This window comes from Xyrauchen texanus, chromosome 18, assembly GCF_025860055.1.
Source record: "Xyrauchen texanus isolate HMW12.3.18 chromosome 18, RBS_HiC_50CHRs, whole genome shotgun sequence".
Classification (NCBI taxonomy): Eukaryota; Metazoa; Chordata; class Actinopteri; order Cypriniformes; family Catostomidae; genus Xyrauchen; species Xyrauchen texanus.
Genome location: NC_068293.1, coordinates 26,804,347 through 26,825,266, shown reverse-complemented (window position 1 = coordinate 26,825,266; position 20,920 = coordinate 26,804,347). Strand labels below are relative to the sequence as shown.

Sequence of the window (20,920 nt, the reverse complement as noted above, 5' to 3'; positions counted from 1 at the left end):
CTTCCAACAGGACAATGCAAGAGTGGCTTACGGACAACTCTGTGAATGTCCTTGAGTGGCCCAGCCAGAGCCCAGACTTGAACCCAAACAAACATCTCTGGGGAGACCTGAAAATGGCTGTCTGCTGACGGTCCCCATTCAACATGACAGAGCTTGAGAGGATCTGCAAAGAAGAATAGCAGAAAATCCCCAAATCTAGGTGTGCAAAGCTTGTTGCCTCATACCCAAAAGTCTTGAGGCTGTAATCGTTGCCAAATGTGCCTCAATTAAGTACTGAGTTAAGGGTTAAATTGTGTTTTGGTCTGAATACTTAAGTCAATGTGATATTTCAGTTTTTTCTTTTTATTAAATTTTCAGATTTATCAAAACTCTGGTTCTTGCCTTGTCATCATAGGGTATTGATGTGATTTTTTTAAGCATTTTAGCATAAATCTGCAACATAACAAAATGTGGGGGGGAAAGGGGTCTGAATACTTTGTGAGTGCACTGTATAGCAAGGATAGCCTAATATTAAAAAGTCAGTCCAGTAAGATATGCAAAATAACAATGAACTCATATAACAAATCTAATTTCTTAAATTAAATTAATTTATTTTTCTTTGCCCATACATATTAAATATAAATCTTAAAAAAATACTAAAGAATAAGCAAATTAAGAACTAATCACAGGAGCTTCACGGAAGGACAAATGTGATATGTGATAACTTGGTTAATGTGACTGCGATATTGTATGTGATGTGATAAATCTAAGGTTAAAATGTGAAAATGATATCCAAGGGACATGAAGTGACCTTGTAACATGTATTATCCAGCATTAAACAAATTGAAATCTAAACAAAGGATATGGTAAATTTATAAATTACATATGCAATATGACATCACAAGATAAACTAATTGTGGGCAGAATGGAGCACTGAAGTTTTTTCCCACTTTCTGCTTTCCAACTCCCCTCACACCCACATAATTCTTTCACATATTGCTTATTTATATGAACCAACATTTTTACATGAAAAAGCTTCCTAAACAAAGAAGGGGTTTGGCTAATCATTTTTTATTGGTATTTATTTTATTTTTTTTTATCACAAATGCCTTATTTTATTGACAAAATAAAATAAGGCATAGACTTTCAATCTATTCCAATGTTCTACTCTAATGTAAAAACATTGTTCAAATTTTAAGAGATCTTCCTCAAGAGCGTGCTTTCTGGACGAAAAAGCAAAATCCTCCATTGGGCTTCATGCAAAACTAAAACATTTTTTTTACTTTGACTTAATCATTTGAACACAAAAGTATACTTGGTAAAAATCTATTAATTTCAAGAATAGGACTTAAAATACCAATGGTAATACGCCTGTGTAATCTCCAGAATTTTACACATTGGTGCATCCTGAGCATTGGCGAGTGGCGCTTGTCATTTGGGCCGTTTCTGAGCATATGGGGGCCCTAAGCAAAACTGTACTTGGATTGCACTTTTTAACCAGTGGTCTGGCTGCATTTTCACGAAGGCGAAAAACCCTTTTGCGTGTAGCTACAACTTCCTCCTTGCAGTTGCATTCTATCTTCCCTCTTGGGCCACAATGATATATATATATATTGACCTTGTTTTGCGGGGACCCCTTGATGAATTGGGGCCCTAAGCAACCACTTGTACAGTTTAAAGCTAGAAACAGCCTTGCTAGCAGCAACAGACTGGATCGATGAATCACAATCATTTGCTATGGGGGTAATCAACTTATAAATGAAGAGATTCATTCCTTTGAAATACGTTTATTAAAATAATAATTTTCAATATTGACACGGGATCAGCCTTAAAGGCATAGCCTATGGCTGCTTGAAACATGCGCTTCTCGAGATTACGGACTGAAACATTTAGCTGATTTCCAGTTTATTATTATTATTTATTTTTGTGTAATAGCTAATTTATTGACACCAAAAAGCTGCTAACCTGTTAGCTATTCTTGCAGAACTACTGCTGGTGCTTTGTTTGAGTTCAATTAAATGAAAACAATGGTAAATTAATTAGTTGCTCCCCTGTAATGACCACAGTGGTCTTTGGTAGAGTCTCAGTCCCCTGATCAATTATTTCTATGTTTATTATTAGCCAGCATATGTTGATGAGCCATGAGCCCTCCCTCACTGCATTCGCTTTAACTGTTTCCACACCACAGCTCGCGACTAGAGTTGTGCGTCTGACGCGCTCGAGCTCAGAGACCGACTGTCCACAAGCGACTCAAGCGCGTGCTACTGAGAGTATGCCTCAACTGACCTGGGACACAGTATAGATGAGACACATTTTAGTCATTCGTTTGGGCTTCCTGGATTAAGCATTAGGCTATTTTATAAGATACAGGGCATGGTGACAGAGAGGAGCGGGGGAATCCTCACTCCTGCGTCTTCAGTGAAGATTCAGCGTTAAAGTGAATGAAACGGTTTGCCCAATTACCGGCCAGAAGCGACGATGTGTAGAGCTGTGAGGCAATAGTGCCGTTTAATCGACCGAAAGTCTCAAACTTCTGTTTCGTTTAACTGACATTGAGACGTCATGGCATCAGTGTCGTGGAGACACGCGCTTGTCTGCTTGGTGATTGGTAAGTTAAGTTTAACAGGTTTGTTCTGTTTTGCAGTCTATATTACAGCCTAAAATGTTCCTGAAATTTCATACTGTATTAAATGCCAGAAAGAACGAAAGAACCAGAAGTGAACAATCCAGTTTTGTTTTTCAGAGTGTTTAGTCAGTTGGTTTGTGGTGCTTCAAATATAACGTTGGTGCTGTAATGTTATTTAAAATTGTACAATGATATGCAAACACTTCAGCACACTTAAATTATACATTTACGTATAGTTCATAGTTGTGAGAAATATTTGGTTCTAATTAAGATATAATACTCTTTGGGGTAAAAAATAATTGTATTCTATTACACTACATAACTAAGTGAACTACAAAGAAAGGTAATATGCATTTTCCTGTATTCATATACTTAAGGAAAAAGATAGTAAACTAAAATGAGTTGCGTATTATAGCATAACATTTGACTGGAGATCAATTAGTATTACCATTTAGAGTGCAAGACATTCATAACCTTTACTCAGTCAACACATAGTTGTTGGAAATTTGCTGAAAGTGAAGAATCCATAACTGACCAACCCACCCAGGTATGGGTCAATTATAAAATGTTCTTATTAATAATGCATGGCAACCTCCTTTTGTTGAAAAGAATTCATTTCACACTTGCCTTAACAAGCCCGCTGAGGTGTGCTGAGCATGACTAACAAGCTTCGTTCTGCTTGCCTTGATTTCCTGTCACCACTCATGTGGGATTATTATTTACTTAGCAAAGATTCATTAAGCAGTAAAGTGCTGTTTAGGAAGAATTTCTATTAAGAATTATGATGTTCAATACTCATTCTCTTGAATATACCTCACAGTAATGCATGCATTTGATCTGTGACACATGACAGTGACAAACAGATCTGTCTCTCTGGCAGCAGATTCTGAGGACCCTGATAGATTCCTTGGTCTGCTACACATACATTTCCTGTTCTTCAAAATAGTGATGATATTTAGTAGCTTGGTTTTGTTTTTCTCCAAGAGTGCATCAGTTATTTATGAGAATTCAAGGGGGTTAATTCACGGTGGCCCAGAAGTGCATAACACAACGGAATTTAAATAGCAAACAGAAGTTCACAACACAATATATTAAACCAAACCACAAATAAATTAAACCACAACACAAGGAAATTAAGCTACAACACAAAGATGAAGAAAGGAGTCATGAATCGGGTGTTTTATTTTGACACAGCAAGATAAATTATGTTATGTTGCCTGGAGGCAACACCATACCATAGAGAGGTCTCATTACAATACTCAGCTTCACATGCACAAATGTCTTTAAATAAAAGTATTTAGTTTAATCAAAATCATAACATAATCAAAACATAAATATACTTTACTCACATTTGGAATGTCTCATTGTGTCATGTCCTCCTCTTTTAAGCATGTCATACTGCAAAATATTTGGTAAAAATCTAAACATTATTCACCAGTGCCATGTATCACAAAAAAAGCTGAACAAATTCTGGATTCTGGAAATGTATACAATTGTTTAGTTGAAGTGCACTTTAAATTGGAGTGAGAGATTCTGGGGGCAGTGACTGTCACTTTGCTCACAGCTGATTGGTCCAGTATCTGGATGACATCTCTGATCAGGAACATAACCTGCCCCAGTGCAGGTTAGCGGATTAGCGTATATTATTATTGCGATGAACCCTGATGAAAGCCTATCTACTTTACTGGTGCTGTGAATTCAGAGTTTGCTTAAACTACGTTTAAATTTATTTAGCTAGCTGTTTAATCCTGCTTTGTGACATAGACTACAGGTCGACATTGCCCCCTAGTAGCCGGGAGGATTTCAGTTATATAGTGGCTCAATTTATTTGTGTTGTGGCTTAATCTCATTGTGTTGTGAATTAATTTATTTGTGTTGTGGCTTAATCTCATTGTGTTGTGAATTAATTTATTTGTGTTGTGGCTTAATCTCATTGTGTTGTGAATTAATTTATTTGTGTTGTGGCTTAATCTCATTGTGTTGTGAATTAATTTATTTGTGTTGTGGCTTAATCTCATTGTGTTGTGAATTAATTTATTTGTGTTGTGGTTTAATTGTGTTGTGGTTTAATTGTGTAGTGGATTAATTTATTGTGTTGTGGTTTAATTGTGTAGTGGATTAATTTATTGTGTTGTGGTTTAATTGTATAGTGGATTAATTTATTTGTGTTGCATCTTCATTTATTTGTGTAGTGGATTAACTTATTGTGTTGTGGTTTAATTGTGTAGTGGATTAATTTATTTGTGTTGCTTCCTAATTTATTTGTGTTGTGGTTCAATTATTTGTTTTGTGGTTTATTTATTTTGATTGTGGATTAATTTAATTGTGTTATGTCTTAATTTATTTGTGTTGTAGCTTAATTTATTTGTGTTGTGGTTTAATTCATTGTGTTGTGGCTTGATTTCTTTGTGTTGTGAACTTTTGTTTGCTTTGTAAATTGCATTGTGTTTCACACCTTTGGGCCAGCATAGGTTACTAGGTTATTTTCTTTATCTTTTTTTTTTATTTATTTTTTTTTTCAGAATTCAATGCAAGTATAAACTGCACCAGAAAACATGATAACTCAAAATAATGGCATTCAATTAATGTAACTGTAGAAAAAATGTAATCAGTGTGTAGAAATATACTGTATTGCTCTTTGAAAAATCTGCTCCAGATAAGCATGTTTTAGAGAGAGCACTCAATAAATGTTATTGATTTAGCAGGGGAATTTTCTGACTGTGGTGGAGCAGGAGGAAGCAATAATGAACATAAAAGTAATATATTTTAGTTGATTTGTAAAATAAAGCCACCTGTCATCTTGTTAGAAACATCTCTCTCTCTCTCGCTCTCTCTCTCTCTCTCTCTCTCTCTCTCTCTCTCTCTCTCTCTCTCTCTCTCTCTCTCTCTCTTTTTATTTTTTTATTTTCTCTCCCCAATTTGTCATGCCCAATTACCAATGCGCTCTACTGTAGGTCCTCGTGGTGGCATAGTGACTTTCCTCAATCCGGGTGGCGGAGGACAAATCTCAGTTGCCTCTGTGTCTGTGACAGTCAATCCACACATCTTATCATGTGGCTTGTTGAGCATGTTACCGCGGAGACCTAGCGCATGTGGATGCTTCATTCTATTCTCCCCGGCATCCATGCACATCTCACCACGCGCCCCACTGAGAGCGAGAAACACATTAGACCATGAGGAGTTTACCTCAACGTGACTGGTTGCTTAAGAAGCATGACTGGAGTCACTCCGCACGTTCTGGATTTGATCTTGCAATTCCAGGTGTGGTACTCAGCGTCTTTACTTGCTGGTACCCAGCCACAGCAACAATTGTGTGTAATGTGTACTACAGACCTTATTGTACTCATAAATCCAAAATTGCTATTATAAAAAACCCATAGGAAAATCCAGAGGGGACCCATGACCCAAAAAATGCTAGTTCTCCTTCGGGTATTTGGATTAGAACCTTAACAGATCTATTCATAAACAACAAAAGTATATTTTGCATTTTCAGTGTTGCTTGAAGGGGCAGTACTGTATAGCAGGCATTAGCATAAATTATCTTTAACTTATATATGTTTATAGCTAGCTATTTGAATAATAACAAATCCAGTTTATTGGCACAGACATTTGAAGGTTACTCTGTCAGCCCCTTGAGTATACTGAGATATATTGAACGCCACAGTAACACAAGAACAAACGTTAAGTACATACAATCGTACTGCACACTTGTAATGCGTTGGCCAAGCATTCGCATACTTTCATGTTTTCAGCCTCACACTTTACATTAGCACAATTCATGCTCTAGTCATCCAGATAACATTGAATATAGAGAGGTTAAAGTGAATACCTTTTGAGGCACACTTTTTTCTTTTTCTTTCAGTCCTTTTTTTGTTTCTTTATGGATAGTTATGTCCATCATATCCCACAGATGATGTGAATCTAAAGGGTCCGAGGATATTGATAGCATCATGACTTCTCATTACTGGCACAGAGAACAAACTGGGCTTCAGGCTAATATTGTGCGCTAAGAGAAAAATTTCAAGCACACTTTTTTAAAACTAAACTTTCATTGTATTGAGGCCAGAATACTTTATCTTTTAAAACCCACTGAGATTCATTGCCTTCATACACTACCGGTAACATTTTTTGAAACACACTCATTCTTTATTATCATTTTTTTCTTCACATTTTAGAATGGTAAAGACATCAAAACTATGGAATAACATAAATGGAACTATGGAAATTATGTTGTGACAAAACAAAATCAAAAATAAATCAAAACTGTGTTATATTTTAGCATTTTTTTTATACTATTTTAGTTTTATAATGAAATAAATTAATATGGTGGCACAATTATATTTTTGTCTTTAAAACTGATTTCAAACATTTATGCATATGCCTTCAGATCAAAAGATTTTTAAGATCATGAGAAACATTTCAGTCAAGTGTTTCAAAAGCTTTGACCGATAGTGTATGTCTTAAAATTGGAAGTCTGAAGTACCACAGATGAAAACACTAAATCCACAAGAACAACAAAGGACACATCAGCAAGACTAAGGTGCGCACAAGGATATAGAGTACAGTCCTATACAGTTTGTTTTAATACAGTATATCCGGGTGTATTTTTCTGATTGAGGTGATTTAACCTGATGGCAGTGGGTGGGGATATCTGGACAGCTGTAACAAGCAAAGATGAATGTATAGGTGCTTTATTTATTTGCGGTTGACAGGATAGCTTTGTATTTCATTGTCAATATACTGCTTTGGGCAATTCTACCCATGTGTGGGATAATTAAATTAAACAGGTCTACAGTGCATTGTGTGAATAGATTTGTGCTCTCTGGTAAATCATAATGGTTATGGAATTCGTTTTACAAAAGGAGCATTTGGAATTACAACCGGGGGGCTGTTGGAATAAACTAAACACACTTGATTAAGCAAACCATATGCTGGAGCTGAATGAAACAAATGAATCCATTTTTAGTAGATCTGACAGTACAGACATGGTGGTGGTGTAGTGGTCTAAGCACATAACTGGTAATTTGGTAATCAGAAGGATGCAGGTTTGAGCCCCACAGCCACCACCATTGTGTCCTTGAGCAAGGCATTTAACTCCAGGTTGATCCAGGGGGATTGTCCCTGTAATAAGGGCTCTGTAATTTGCTTTGGATAAAAGCGTCTGCCAAATGCATAAATGTAAATGTAAGACATCACAATAACATTTAGCCTTAAGTAACTTTATAAGAACATTACATTAAGTGATGTGCATTGTACTAATCACTTGATATATAATGAAATCAGTAATGACCTGTGTCATTATTGCTTTTTATTTTTATTTCATTTCACAGGTCAGCCGTAATATTTACTGCTTGGTGAAAGAAACGTTAAATTGCTGTTTATCTGTATAAACACAGATGCCCTTTTTGTTTGTCATGTTCAGTGCATGGCAACCTCAACAGAATCAAACAGTCTCAGTTAAGTATCTAAAGATAAATAAAAATAGAAACAAATGAGACAATTGTCGACACACATTAGGAGGATGGAGCCATAAAATTATTTAAAGGAATATTCCGGGTTCCAAAAAAATTAAGCTCAATCGACAGCATTTGTGGCATAATATTGATTACCACAAAATTACTTTCGACTCATTCCTCCTTTTCATTAAAAATAGCAAAAATCAAGGTTACAGTAAGGCACTTTTTGAATGTTAAAATACTCAAAATTTTAGTCACAGTACATAAAGGATATGCATGTAAAAATTATTTTAGTGTAAAAAAATCATTTACAAACCTTTTCTGTTTAAAGGTATAGCCAATTTTACAACTTTATTACCATGACGATGCGATGTCAACAAACCCAAAACCACTCAAACGACTGTAAAAATAATAATTTAAACAGCTTCTTAGCTCAAATAATAGTTTAACAGAAGAATTCATGAAATAAAACACACAATATGTGTTCCAGACCTGCCCACTGAGACACATTCTGGATTTTTCTTTCTCCCAGAGTAAAGTGTTGGTGCGTGTATTGCACAAAGAACAGGTGTATGACTAAAATACGGTAAATATTTGATACCTAAACTGTCGTGTGATGTCAGCAGGGAATCAACATGCTGAAATGTGCTGCTCTCTGCAGCGCTGTTGGCTGGGTTGGAACTCCTCTTTGCATTAGCAAATTATTCATTATGCAGATCGAGTCCCCCATAAACTTCAGTGCATCACAGTGGTATAAATTAGATTTAAAAGAAAACAAGAGGATTGATTCATATGCTTGCCTTTGTATTGTGCTGGCAGGTTTAAGATTTAAGGTTCTGCTGGCACAGAATGTTCATTCAGGGGTCCATGGTGTTTTTGTCTACAGAGACGTCTAAAGCAATGTTGTACCCCATACAGACTTTTTTAGACCTCAATGGCATCAGGAGCTACTGAAACAAGATCTTTCTCAGCCCCTCAGTGGGCAATAGCTTCTCAACCACAACTGCTGGCCCTCTTGAGTGAGTCAACAAAATCATTCATTTTGTTTCCACTTAGTTTCTACATTGCAAAATCTGGGTTACTGTGGTTGAAGAATTTCAGCTGTATAAAAACATTCCTTATTGTTAATGGTTCTTAAGTTTAAAGGGGGTCAAATCCAACCTAGTATCATAGAATGAACGTTACTATAACTAAATGTTTACAAATTGATTTTAATATGCCGAATTCTACATTTCGCTGAAGTTTCCTGGTTAAATTAACACTAGAGGCTCTACAACAACTGTGCATTTTATTCATGAGTACAGTGGCTGATTATGACTTTATGAACACATTTATTCCAATGTTATCAGCTTGCACAGTAGCTCATCAGATAGAGTGTGAGACTTTGGATTCTGAAGTATGTGGTTTGAGACCAGTCAAGCATGTAAGTTGAATACAACATGAAGTCATTGCTTCAGAAATTGTGTCTCATTTTATTTTTGGACACTATCGGTTTTGTTTAGGCTTTGTTTAAGGGTAAGGATGTCTGTTTTGGGTCTACATCTCATTTGCTTTTTGAGAACACTATTGGTTAGGTTTAGATTAAAGTTTTAGGTTAGGGAGGTACATTTTACTCATTACAGCTAATATTCACCTTAAAAACCCCTTCTGATTATAACACAATTTCACTTGCTGTTGATGCTCCCTGCTGAATATTTCACTGGGAGACTGCAGTCAAACGTGTAATAGGCACATCATTTAGTTTTGCAAAAATGTTTCCACTATCATGAAATGTAATTCTTTAAGTTCAATAGGTGTGTATGTTTAAATCCATTAGCACAGGCTGTACAAAGGAGGCACTGAGCCATACACAAATAATGTACATTTTCTTTTATTTGGTTCAATATATAGTGGGAAAAACCACAATAAACAGACATTTCGGAAGTAAATTAACATTGTGTGCAAATCAGCATGTTAGTTTTTCATGACTATTATTCACTATTCACTATTATTATTCACTTTGACCCTGAGAATTAAACAGTAAATTTTTAGCTGAGCTGTGCCTTTAAAGCAGCTTTCACATGGCGCTGAGTGATGGGTTGGATTAAGGGTTCTGTCAAGCATTGTAACGTGGCACTTAAAGTTCAAACATTTTAAAATTTGATGCTGACCTTTTCAAAGTGTCAGCCAATGATTACCAATTCAGATGATGTATCATTATGTAGGCATTGTCAGCGCTAAAAACATAACAAAATGTGAAGATCAAAGAGATGCTTGACACTGTCATTTAGCGGTGCGTTGAACTATTGAACTAATTTATTTCAAAATATCAAGTAAAATAATTGTTTTCCATGATATTCATTCTTTAAGGATTATTATATATATATATATATATATATATATACCAAATGGTGATTTTATTAATAGAAAAAGAATCATTCATATTCAGGCATGAGTGGGCAGAAGAACTGCGTAGATTACTGGCAATCACTTGTTCTTATTTCCATAAAACAATTTCCATAAGGTGTTTATCATCAATGTCATGGGTCTGCTCAACTTGCATGCATACAAATTCTAGTGCAAACATATTAACCATCTTCTATTTCCACAATGACACTTGATATAATGTGCACTTCAATTGCTGGGCTACAACAAATTACAGTGCAAGGTGTGATTAACTTTCTAGCACTGAGTCATGGTGACCCACCACAAATGACCCTCTTTAATGGGAGCCAGCCATTGGTATAATGGTGTGAGTGATCCATCACCTGTACGGCTAGATGCGCTGACATTCATGGCTCCTGTAATTGCTCGATCACAAAGGGCTAGTTGCATGTAGATTATTTTGGAATGCCATGGTGGATGCTGTGTGTGTATGCGTGTGATAAGCAGAGTTAACGGTGGCATTTGCTTTGTTGATAGTCATAAACCACACACAATGAAGAGGACAAGCAGAGCAAGGGGCAGTTTGTACTGACACATTGTTTATGGTTCCATAAAGGGAGATATTTGCTGCATATATTACATTTAATATCAGATTAGTACTGCTTGGTCAATTAGCCAGCATAAGAGGCAGTTTGTGTTCTGTCACAACACTATAGATAGTTTTTTTTATGGGTTGCTTCTTGACTGAGAGTGCTGTGCTCGACTGTTACAATGTTTTCCCTGTGCCACATTGGAGGCTAATGCATTTCTGCTGGCAATAATGCAGATATTAGTGTGCTCTCCTCGAGTCACCACAGGCTGTTTTTGTTCACTAATCGGGCAGCATCTCAGCATACTACATTCTGCATACTTAATACACTTGGACATATACTTTGGTCGAGCAATTCAGTGTACCAAGTTTAACCATGCTATTTTAATTTATGTTTTTTTTTTTTTTTTTTGCCTTTTTGCCACTTTTGAATAATATAGGCAGTGGAGAGAGGACAGGAAGTAATTGGAAATGGGATCAGGGCATGACATCGGCAAGATTCAAACAGGTGTTCCACAAAGGGAACACGGCTCAGTATATCTGTGCTAACCTCTAACCTAATCTGACAAAAATATTTTTTTTGTTTATTTTTGTTATTATTAATTTTTTTTGGAACACAAATATAATTTATTTAGTTGAATAGTTCCGCAGATTTTGCCATACAACAAGATTATCAGTGAATAATGAATTAAGTGTGGGTCCGTTCCTCACACAAACCTGCTGTACTTCTCCAGATGACTTGGAATATAGATCACTTATGAACTAATTCTATGGTGCTTTTTTGGTTGTTGTTGTTGTTGTTTTTTTCACGGCCAATCAAGCTGCGTAACAATCCTATAAACATTTCTAATTCTGTGTTCCACTGGAAAACAAAATGTATCTAGAAAATTCCACTGTAAATAGACTCAGGAATAATGCATGTTCTGAGGACTTGTTAAATCCCTTCAAATGTAAATTTTTCCTAGATGATACCAGTCTATCAATTTGTGCAAGCTCATATCCTGTGTATATGGGTCGGGATGATTTCTGCAATCTCTGTCAGACTCATTCAATTTCTAACATGAATCTCTTGCTCTGGCAGGCATTCATTTTCTCCATTATGTGGTTGTTACACCTTAAAAGAACATGACATCTTGACAGTGGAACAAAAAGCACATTGTAGGAAAATGTTTAAGGAACAATTGCAGTTTATTATATGTAAAAAAAAAGATTTGTCGACCACAATTTTAAGTGCTTGAATCTGATTGATTACGACAGAAAATTATTCAGACTTATCCTTCAGTATCAACAAAAGAAAATACAAAAATAATTTACTGTAATGCATTTAGAATGGATTACATGGTTCTCAGCAGGAAACCGATGGAGTGCATACTCCAGGTAGGGAATGAAGTTTTGCCCCAAGTGAAGGAGTTCAAGTACCTCGGGGTCTTGTTCTCGAGTGAGGGGACAATGGAGCGGGAGGTTGGCCGGAGAATCGGGGCAGCGGGGCGGTATTGCACTCGCTCTATCGCACCGTTGTCACGAAAAGAGAGCTGAGCCGAAAGGCAAAGCTCTCGATCTACCGGTCAATTTTGTTCCTACCCTCACCTATGGTCATGAAGGTTGGGTCATGACCGAAAGAACTAGGTCGCGAGTACAAGCGGCCGAAATGGGCTTCCACAGAAGGGTGGCGGGCTTAGTAGAGGGAGTAGAGCCGATGCTCCTTTGCGTTGAAAGGAGTCAGTTGAGGTGGTTTGGGCATCTGGTAAGGAAGCCCCCTGGCCGCCTCCCTAGGGAGGTGTTTCAGGCACGTCCAGCTGGGAGGAGGCCTCGGGGAAGACCCAGGACTAGGTGGAGAGATTACATCTCCACACTGGCCTGGGAACGCCTCGGGGTCCCCCAGTCAGAGCTGGTTAATGTGGCTCGGGATAGGGAAGTTTGGGGCCCCCTGCTGGAGCAGCTGCCCCCGCGACCCGACTTCGGATAAGCGGTTGAAGATGGATGGATGGATGGATGGGCATTTAGAATGGAAGTCTATGGGGCAAGAAATTGCACTGGAATAAATGTAAAGGGTCGGTTAACCCAAAAATGAAAATTTATCTCATCATTATCTCCGAATTACACCTCATGCATCCTCCGAATTCCCGTGAAAGAAGGTCGCTTTCGAAGGCTGCATTGGAAGTGCTCTACTTGCTTTTCTGAAATGAGACAGCCTCGATGAAGTATGCGGCCGACAAATGCGACCTCCGGAGGATGCAGCCTTCCAAACAAGACGCAGCCACTTCATTTTCGCATTCTTATTCTTGTGTTTTTGGGGATTCACATTCTTTGTGCATATCGCCCCTACTGGAATTTATGATAAAAATGACTAGTAATAGTAATACTAATAGTAATAATTTTACTATTTCTTACCCACACCTATCATATTGTGTCTGAAGATATGGCTTTAACCACTGGAATTGTATGGATTACTTTTATGTGGATATTGGGGCTTCAAAATTTTGGCACTTTGGCATTGTGAGGGCTCAACAAACAAATTTCTAAAAATCTTAAAGGAATAGTTCACCCAAAATGAAAAATTCTCTCATGATTTACTCACCCTCCTGGCATCCTAGATGTGTATAACTTTCTTTCTTATGCAGAACACAAATTAAGATTTTTTTAAAAGAATATCTCAGCTCTGTAGGTCCTCACAATTCAAGTGAACAGGTGCCATAATTTTGAAGGCTGCATTAAAGTAATCCATATGACTCCAGTGGTTAAATACATGTGTTCAGACATGATATGATATGTGTGGGTGAGAAACAGATCAATATTTAAGTAAATTTGTTTATTTAGTATTTTTTTTTATCAAAACTTCTCATCTTTGCCCAGTAGGAGCATGAATATTGTGAATCATCAAAAACAGAAGCATGTAGTGTAAAAGTGAAAGTTGAAATTGACTGAGCAGGGAGGAGAATTTATAGTAAAAGAATGACTTAGATATTGATCTGTTTCTCACCCACACCTATCAAATCACTTCTGGAGATATGGAGTAAACCACCAGAGTAATCTGGAGTACTTTTATGTTGCCCTTTTGGAGCTTCAAAATGTTGGCACTATATGGACCTACAGAGCTGAGAAATTCTTCAGGAAATCTTTGTTTGTTTAACTTGTATTGAACCCGGAATATTCTATTAAATCAAGAGGACAACGTTATGATCAAAATGACAAATTAAATACAGAATAGATTGATGAATTTTTCACCTCTTGAATTCAGAGCCTCAAAACCCATGTGTATCGTTAAAAATAATTACCAGTGAAGTATTCACATACTCATGCATCATTGATTTGGAGATAAGACAAATTTAAAAGGGTATCAGCTATACAAACACTCAGTATACAACACTCAATACAGAGCCTCGCCAGGTTATTTCATGTTTGGTTAGGCATAATATACTGTATATGATGACACAGAACAGAGGGAAGAACACGATGCCAACACTGCAGCTGAACTAGAAATAGTAGTTCATGTCTCCTGTTAGGTGCTTTAATGCAGCTTAATTCAATGAACCTAAAGAGTACTGCAGTCCCTTCTATATAATATAGGTTGTGAGGACAGGAAATGTTCTCTGTTTGAGAGTGGAGAAGGACTGTAGCTTCATTTTTGATTACCTAGTGCTAACCATCTATCTAAAGGAATAGTTCACCCAAAAAAGAAAATTCTCCTTTATTCTCGCTCATGTCATTACAAACCCATAGAACTTGCTTGCTCCATAGGAACACAAAAGAAGATTTAGCAGAATTTTGACACAGCTCTTTTCCGTAAAAACAAACGCATATAGATAAAAAAAATTCTTGCCATGCAAAAACAGTTTATAGTGACCTGGGGCCTAATGTATTAACTTTGCGTAAATTTCATCCTAAAAGTATCAGATTTTGCATACACACAAAAGTTTTCAGATTAAAAAAAGTTTGTATGCCAGAACCTATGCAAAGTTCACTTCATAAATGCCAGTTAGCGGAAGACTATGCGTACATGCACATGATTTATTCCCCACCCTGTCTCCTTCCCAAAATAACCACTGTATTGAGTGTACAATGCCTGTTTTTACTATGCATAGCCTAATCTACATATAATATACATATGCATGTTGCTGTCCAGACACGCGATACTACCGCATTTAACTGTATGAGGAACAAGGAGAATAGACGACAGTGCATACTGTAAATGTCACATGTGCCTTGAAGATGGACGCTGCAGCTCTTTTCTTAATCTTTGTCTTGTTTTAGAGTAAACATATCTAAACGTCCTTTTAGCAAGATCAATTTACATGAGAGAAAATATTTATTTTATTAAGAAATTAAGACAGGTTTTCAGAGAACATTAATTGAATTGGCTAATTCTAACCTTAAGCAATTTAGATTCTCAGGTCATTTGTAAAATCATTTTATAAATCCTTAAAATTAAGACTTTTTACCATTTTCCTGGATGAGAAAAAAAATATTTTTGCTGTAAAAATATTGTCTGACATCGGATCACCCAAAATAAAAAGTGTATCCTTTTTTCTTTATTCCACTTATTAAACCATCAACACTGCTGTATTGCAATGGTATTTTTAAACAGTTTTTCAATCGATACTGCTAGAAACACAGACCTATCCAGACATTTCCAGACACCCAACTATCAGTCTTTCCAATGGTCTTTTTGACTTATGAATGTGTGCTACTCCGGCAGTGTCCATTATTGCACCACTTGTTTTACCAGCCTATTCCACGTCAGTCAGAAGTGTGCATCATAGATTTATCTTTATTCAAATGCTGTTCTCAGAATTTTATTTCTGTACCATACAACACAATTTGAAGTGCATGGCCTTTGGGAACCGAAAATATCATGAGCCAAGAAATCCTTGCTGTCATTAAAAAAAAAAAGGAAAGTTTTCCAAAAGCAGCAAACCTATCCTCACAGCCTAGATGATGGTGTATACAAAAGGTTTTTTGGATTAGTTGAATTAAGGTGCATAATGACATTTGGGAGCTACTGTGAAGGGGGAAATTTTCAGTGAATTACAACTTTTGATTTTTTAAATTTCGAATCTGTTCCTCACACAAAGCTATTATGTGGCTTCATAAGACTTGTAAAACAGTGCATAAGTCATATGGACTCATCCCTTTGTGTTCATTGAAGAACAAATGAGGGAGAGTAAATGATATAAGTATGTACATTTTTGGCCGAACTAATCCTTTAACAGTCAACAGCAAATCACAAAGCAGCAGAGATTCTTTGCAGAAAGATGAAAATGTTGAACCAGTCGACAAAAATGATCAAGGGGCAAAAACTCAGGAAGCTCTCTTTCATTTCTCCTCCCTCTCAAAAGTCGACTTATAGACTTCATGAACTATTTAAATTCTGCAAGGTTTTGTGCATTATACAACAGTTCAAGATGAAAAGCATATGGATTTCAGTACATTTACTCTTTAGATGTGTTTGAAGAGAGAAACATAATGGCATGCATCAGCATAATGTCATATGTTTTATTATTTATAGTTTATTACAACCTTGAATTTAGGCTGCAGGTGGCCTCCATTATGTAATTCTGTTTAAAAGAGACAATTTAGCCCTGTTCCAAAACGTTACACTGCCTTCTAAGATACCTTGATTTGGCCACATTCTATGGCAGCTCACTAGATTTTGAAACACGGCAAACAGTTTAATTACTGTTACATGCAAGACATTTACATTTAAGAAAATAATGACAGAATATTTATACAACTTCTATATCCAACTAAGTTATATTTCTACTGTGTAAGGTTAAAGTGTAGTTACATAGAAAATTATGCTGTGTGTGTACATACAGTATACCCTTTGAGTTGTCTGTGACAAATTTAAGAGATTTTATTTTGTTTTGAAAATGGTTGTTTGTGAGTTTACCAGTTAAGAGAGACCAAAACAGATGGACGACATGATCTGTGTGGCCCAGCACCCTCCTACACATTCTGGGATTTCCTTGACTTTAGATTTTATCTCAGTTTTTCACAGTGCTGAAGCATACCTCTGCACACAACGTCTCTCTCTCAGTGTACTTCTCACTACAATCAATATGCACTGTAAAAAAAGTTTATACATAAAGTTAATCAGAATAGAAACGTACTTTTTGTCTAACCAGCCACTGTGGCTAGTAGTTTCCAAGGTCACTAGCCACTCAACATTTTCACTAGGGCTGAAGCGATTAGTTGACATTATCGACAATAACAAATTGTCGACAAACATTTTCATTGTCAATTAGTCGTTTGATCTCATTTAACGTAACACAGGATCACATTAAACTGTAATGATGATGATGCGCGAGACCAGCACTGCAGTTCGTGCAAGATGCACTCTAAACTTTCCAAACAGCTTCAGGTGATGTAGATCCCAATGTATGAGGGAATTATACAAAAAACAAATGAGTAAATTCAAAAGCACTCTCGTTGTGGCATAAGCGGAGCGGGAGCTCTTTAAAGGAAACACCCAGGTTGTTACATCTTTAATGCTGTTGTATTTAATGTGTTATAGCTTTATTAAAGTTCAAATAATAAGGAAGCAGGTCATGTAAATAACTTAAAACTCAGAAACTGGCATTTCACTGTGTGGTCAGCACCTCTTCTATGAGTTGCGCAAATGTCCCGATCTAAGGGGGAGAGATTGAAACTGCACCCGGCTGATGCACGCTCTGTCGCGGGGATGCTCATCCCTCGAGCTCACACGCTTAATGCAGCTAGATTAGAACGTGATGGCTCGCGACTTCTTGAATCATAATATATGTGTGACTGAGTATTTCTTATTGTGAAGAAAATTGGCCATGCGCAGCTTTATTAATAAGAGAGTTAAAACGGAGTGAAGTGAACAGAAAGGTAAGAGAGGGAAGTCTTCGCCCCAGTTACACACTGAAACAAAATATGTTTTTGATTTGTTTTTGTTTTTGGCTTGTTTTCCAATATAAATATCTAACTCTTAAAACAACATACATTTTCTTTAGCAGATAAACTTTATCTGAAATTTTTTTTTTCTGAGAATGTTGAATGTAATATTAAAAATGCAAATATTTTAAAATATCTAAAAATCCTTTCAAAAAGATGCTGTACATTCACCTGAGTAGCAGCATATGAGATATTTAGACTTGCTTTTAGAGATAAAAGACCTAGAATATATGTATATTTTGTCTTTACTGCACTCGCAGAATTATAACCAAGAGAAATAATCCACTTGTATACAAAATACACTTATATTTAAGATACAATCTCTTAAAGCAAGTCTAAATATCTTATATGTTGCTTCTCAAGTAAATGTATTTTGTTTTTTAGACTATTTTAAATGGAAAACAAGAGCAAAAACTTGATAACAATAGGATTTTTGGCAGTGAATGCCTTTACTGAATTAAACAATAGAGTATTTTTTTCCCCTTTAATTCAGTGAATGTCTTTTAGAGGTATATTTAAAAGATATGTTTTTTCCCTCTTTATTGTTAGTAAGCACATTTAATCAAACCTTTTAAGTCAGGCCACAAGCTGAATAATTGGTTAAGAGCTAATGATTATTCTTTACAATAATCGTTGAATAACCGTTCTAATAATAGTTAGATTAATTGATTATCAAAATAATCGTTACTTGCAGCCCTAATTTTAACCAGCCAAAATCCCCTGCCTCATAAAACGTGATAAAGGTAACAGGAGACTGTAACTGCATTTATTTGGACATTATTTGAACAAGAATGATATTACTTTAGCAAGACACAGGCCTAATGATTTATGTCACCTTCAGACTATGTCATGGACAGTTAGGACAGGAAGAAAGCTGACAATTATTTGTCCATAATTCATGGAAGTTTTAATCCCCTCATTCTAAATTTGACTTGCCTATATGAAAGTTTATCATTGTTCTACCCTTGTGGTATTTGTAATGATAAGGCCATTTACCACAGGTAAGACCATGAATGGCTCCTGTTTACTGTGGTTAGGTTAATTTAGATAGTCTTTTCTAAAAGAATAAACTGTAGGATTTTTTATATAAACACTAATAGCCTAAATACATTTACATACCTTTAACTACAACTTTCACAGTTGTAATAAATGAAATGATAAATTAAATAATAAATGGAAGTCACTTTACTATATTAAATATGGATCTATACAAGTTACCAGTAAGCGCAGGAATTTATATAAACATTTTTGTAAACATTACCAAATACTTTCAAAATAATTCCACACTAAATTCATTCATACACTTACGTCACATTTAAAATGCACGACTCTCATTGCTTTAGATATTAAAACATCAAAGAAAGTGGAATTTATTTTGAAGGAAATGGCACAAGCACACTTTTGAAACATAATATTTCACAAACAGAAGTTTATTGGATTTAAATGATAAAACAATATGGATGTAGATACTGTAAGAATACAAACTCTCTGGTTGTCAAATAGTGGAACATATAGTTAATACTACAACTGTGGTTACTGTGCTAGTGAACCTTGCGGGGAACTGACACACATCCACTAAAAATCACATTAGGAGCGGATGGGTAAAAGTAACTGAACAATTGCTAGGAATTGTAGTTAATTCTGAGAAAATGTCTAGCATCATTTGTTTGCAGTTGAGTCTTGATATTTTGTTAACCAATGCAATGATATTTATACATTTTTAAGTGTGGCTTAAGTGTCAAAATAAATGTTTGTGCCACTTTATGAACATTATCCATAATGTTAAAATAAAGATACAAACATACTAAGAGAACCCAACACCCTGCCCCCTCCAGAGTAAGTATATTCTCTGTAAAAAATTTACTTTTGCATAAGCAAATATTCCAATTTTGGCTGTATTCAGAGACACAAAACAATGTTCCACTGTATTATTCATTTTTCCTTTCAGCCACCTTGAGAGGAAAGCAAATGCTTATGCCTGATAGAATTACTCATGACATAGAATCGCTCCACATTGGATACAGGGCAGTCTAGGATGTTTTGTTGGAGAGTCCCAAGGTGCTTCCCACCCCCATGTTCAAAATGACATAGCCATGTTTACATTTGCACTGAAGTATTTCTGACATATTGAATCTAAAAGATCATGGATATCATCCAGATTTTCAACATATTGCAATTTTATGCTCACATGCATGCTCTCACGTACAGAGAGAGCTCATTAATTAAGTCTTCTGGAAAGGTTCCTGTCACGTTGCGAATAAATGTTAGCACTAAAGACATATATACATGTGCATGCCTGATAGTTGTTTTTCTCTGGCGAGGTGTGACTCTGAAGAGACATGGCATGCATGAGAGGAGAGGACGGCTGGTAAACAGGCTGCATAAAGTGGAAATGTTTTTTACTGCTTGGTTGGGAATTCTTCTGTGCATGTGCAGTTCATTCCATTCCCCAGCAAATAGCATTCACTCTTCCATCTGATAACATTTTTTTTATATATTTATTTCCACATGAGTACATTTGAATTTAAGGAATGTGTGTTTTGAGAAAATGTGTATTTTAAAATTGAAAAGTGAATTCATTCAAGATAAGGAATTGGAACAGTGAGTGGATTTATTTTGTTGTTTTTCTTGTCTTCTTGTCTACTCTTAGATAACTGAAGTACACATTACAACACAACAAATTTGACAAACAGATTATTTCAGTTGTCAAATTCACGTTTTTTTTTTCATTTGAGATTACTGGCCAAAGTTAAGCTTTTTCTTTCTTTTAATGATTTTGAGAATGTGATTCATAATTCCCTCTACATAAGAGTCAGCCAGTCAAACCATTTGTCTTGCTTACAAATGGTCCAAAATGCTGCTGCTAGGCTCTTGATGGGCACACACACGACCACATTTCACCTTTTTTAGCATCTATTCATTGGCTACCGGTCTGTTACAGAATTTATTTTAAAATGTTATTGTTTTTAAATAATTTAATGGGTTTGC

General features: G+C 36.0%; 1 protein-coding gene across 3 annotated transcripts in view; it reads left to right on the top strand.

The window, feature by feature from the left end:
* Window positions 1–2,180: 2,180 nt before the first annotated feature.
* The window catches only part of ramp1 (receptor activity modifying protein 1), a 79,517-nt gene continuing 60,777 nt past the window's right edge, over window positions 2,181–20,920 (top strand). For all 3 annotated transcript variants that reach the window (XM_052148681.1, XM_052148680.1, XM_052148679.1), the window contains exon 1: window positions 2,181–2,587. In XM_052148681.1, the coding sequence (XP_052004641.1) occupies window positions 2,542–2,587 (46 nt within the window). In that variant the 5' untranslated portion in view covers window positions 2,181–2,541. The remainder of the gene's footprint in view (window positions 2,588–20,920) is intronic.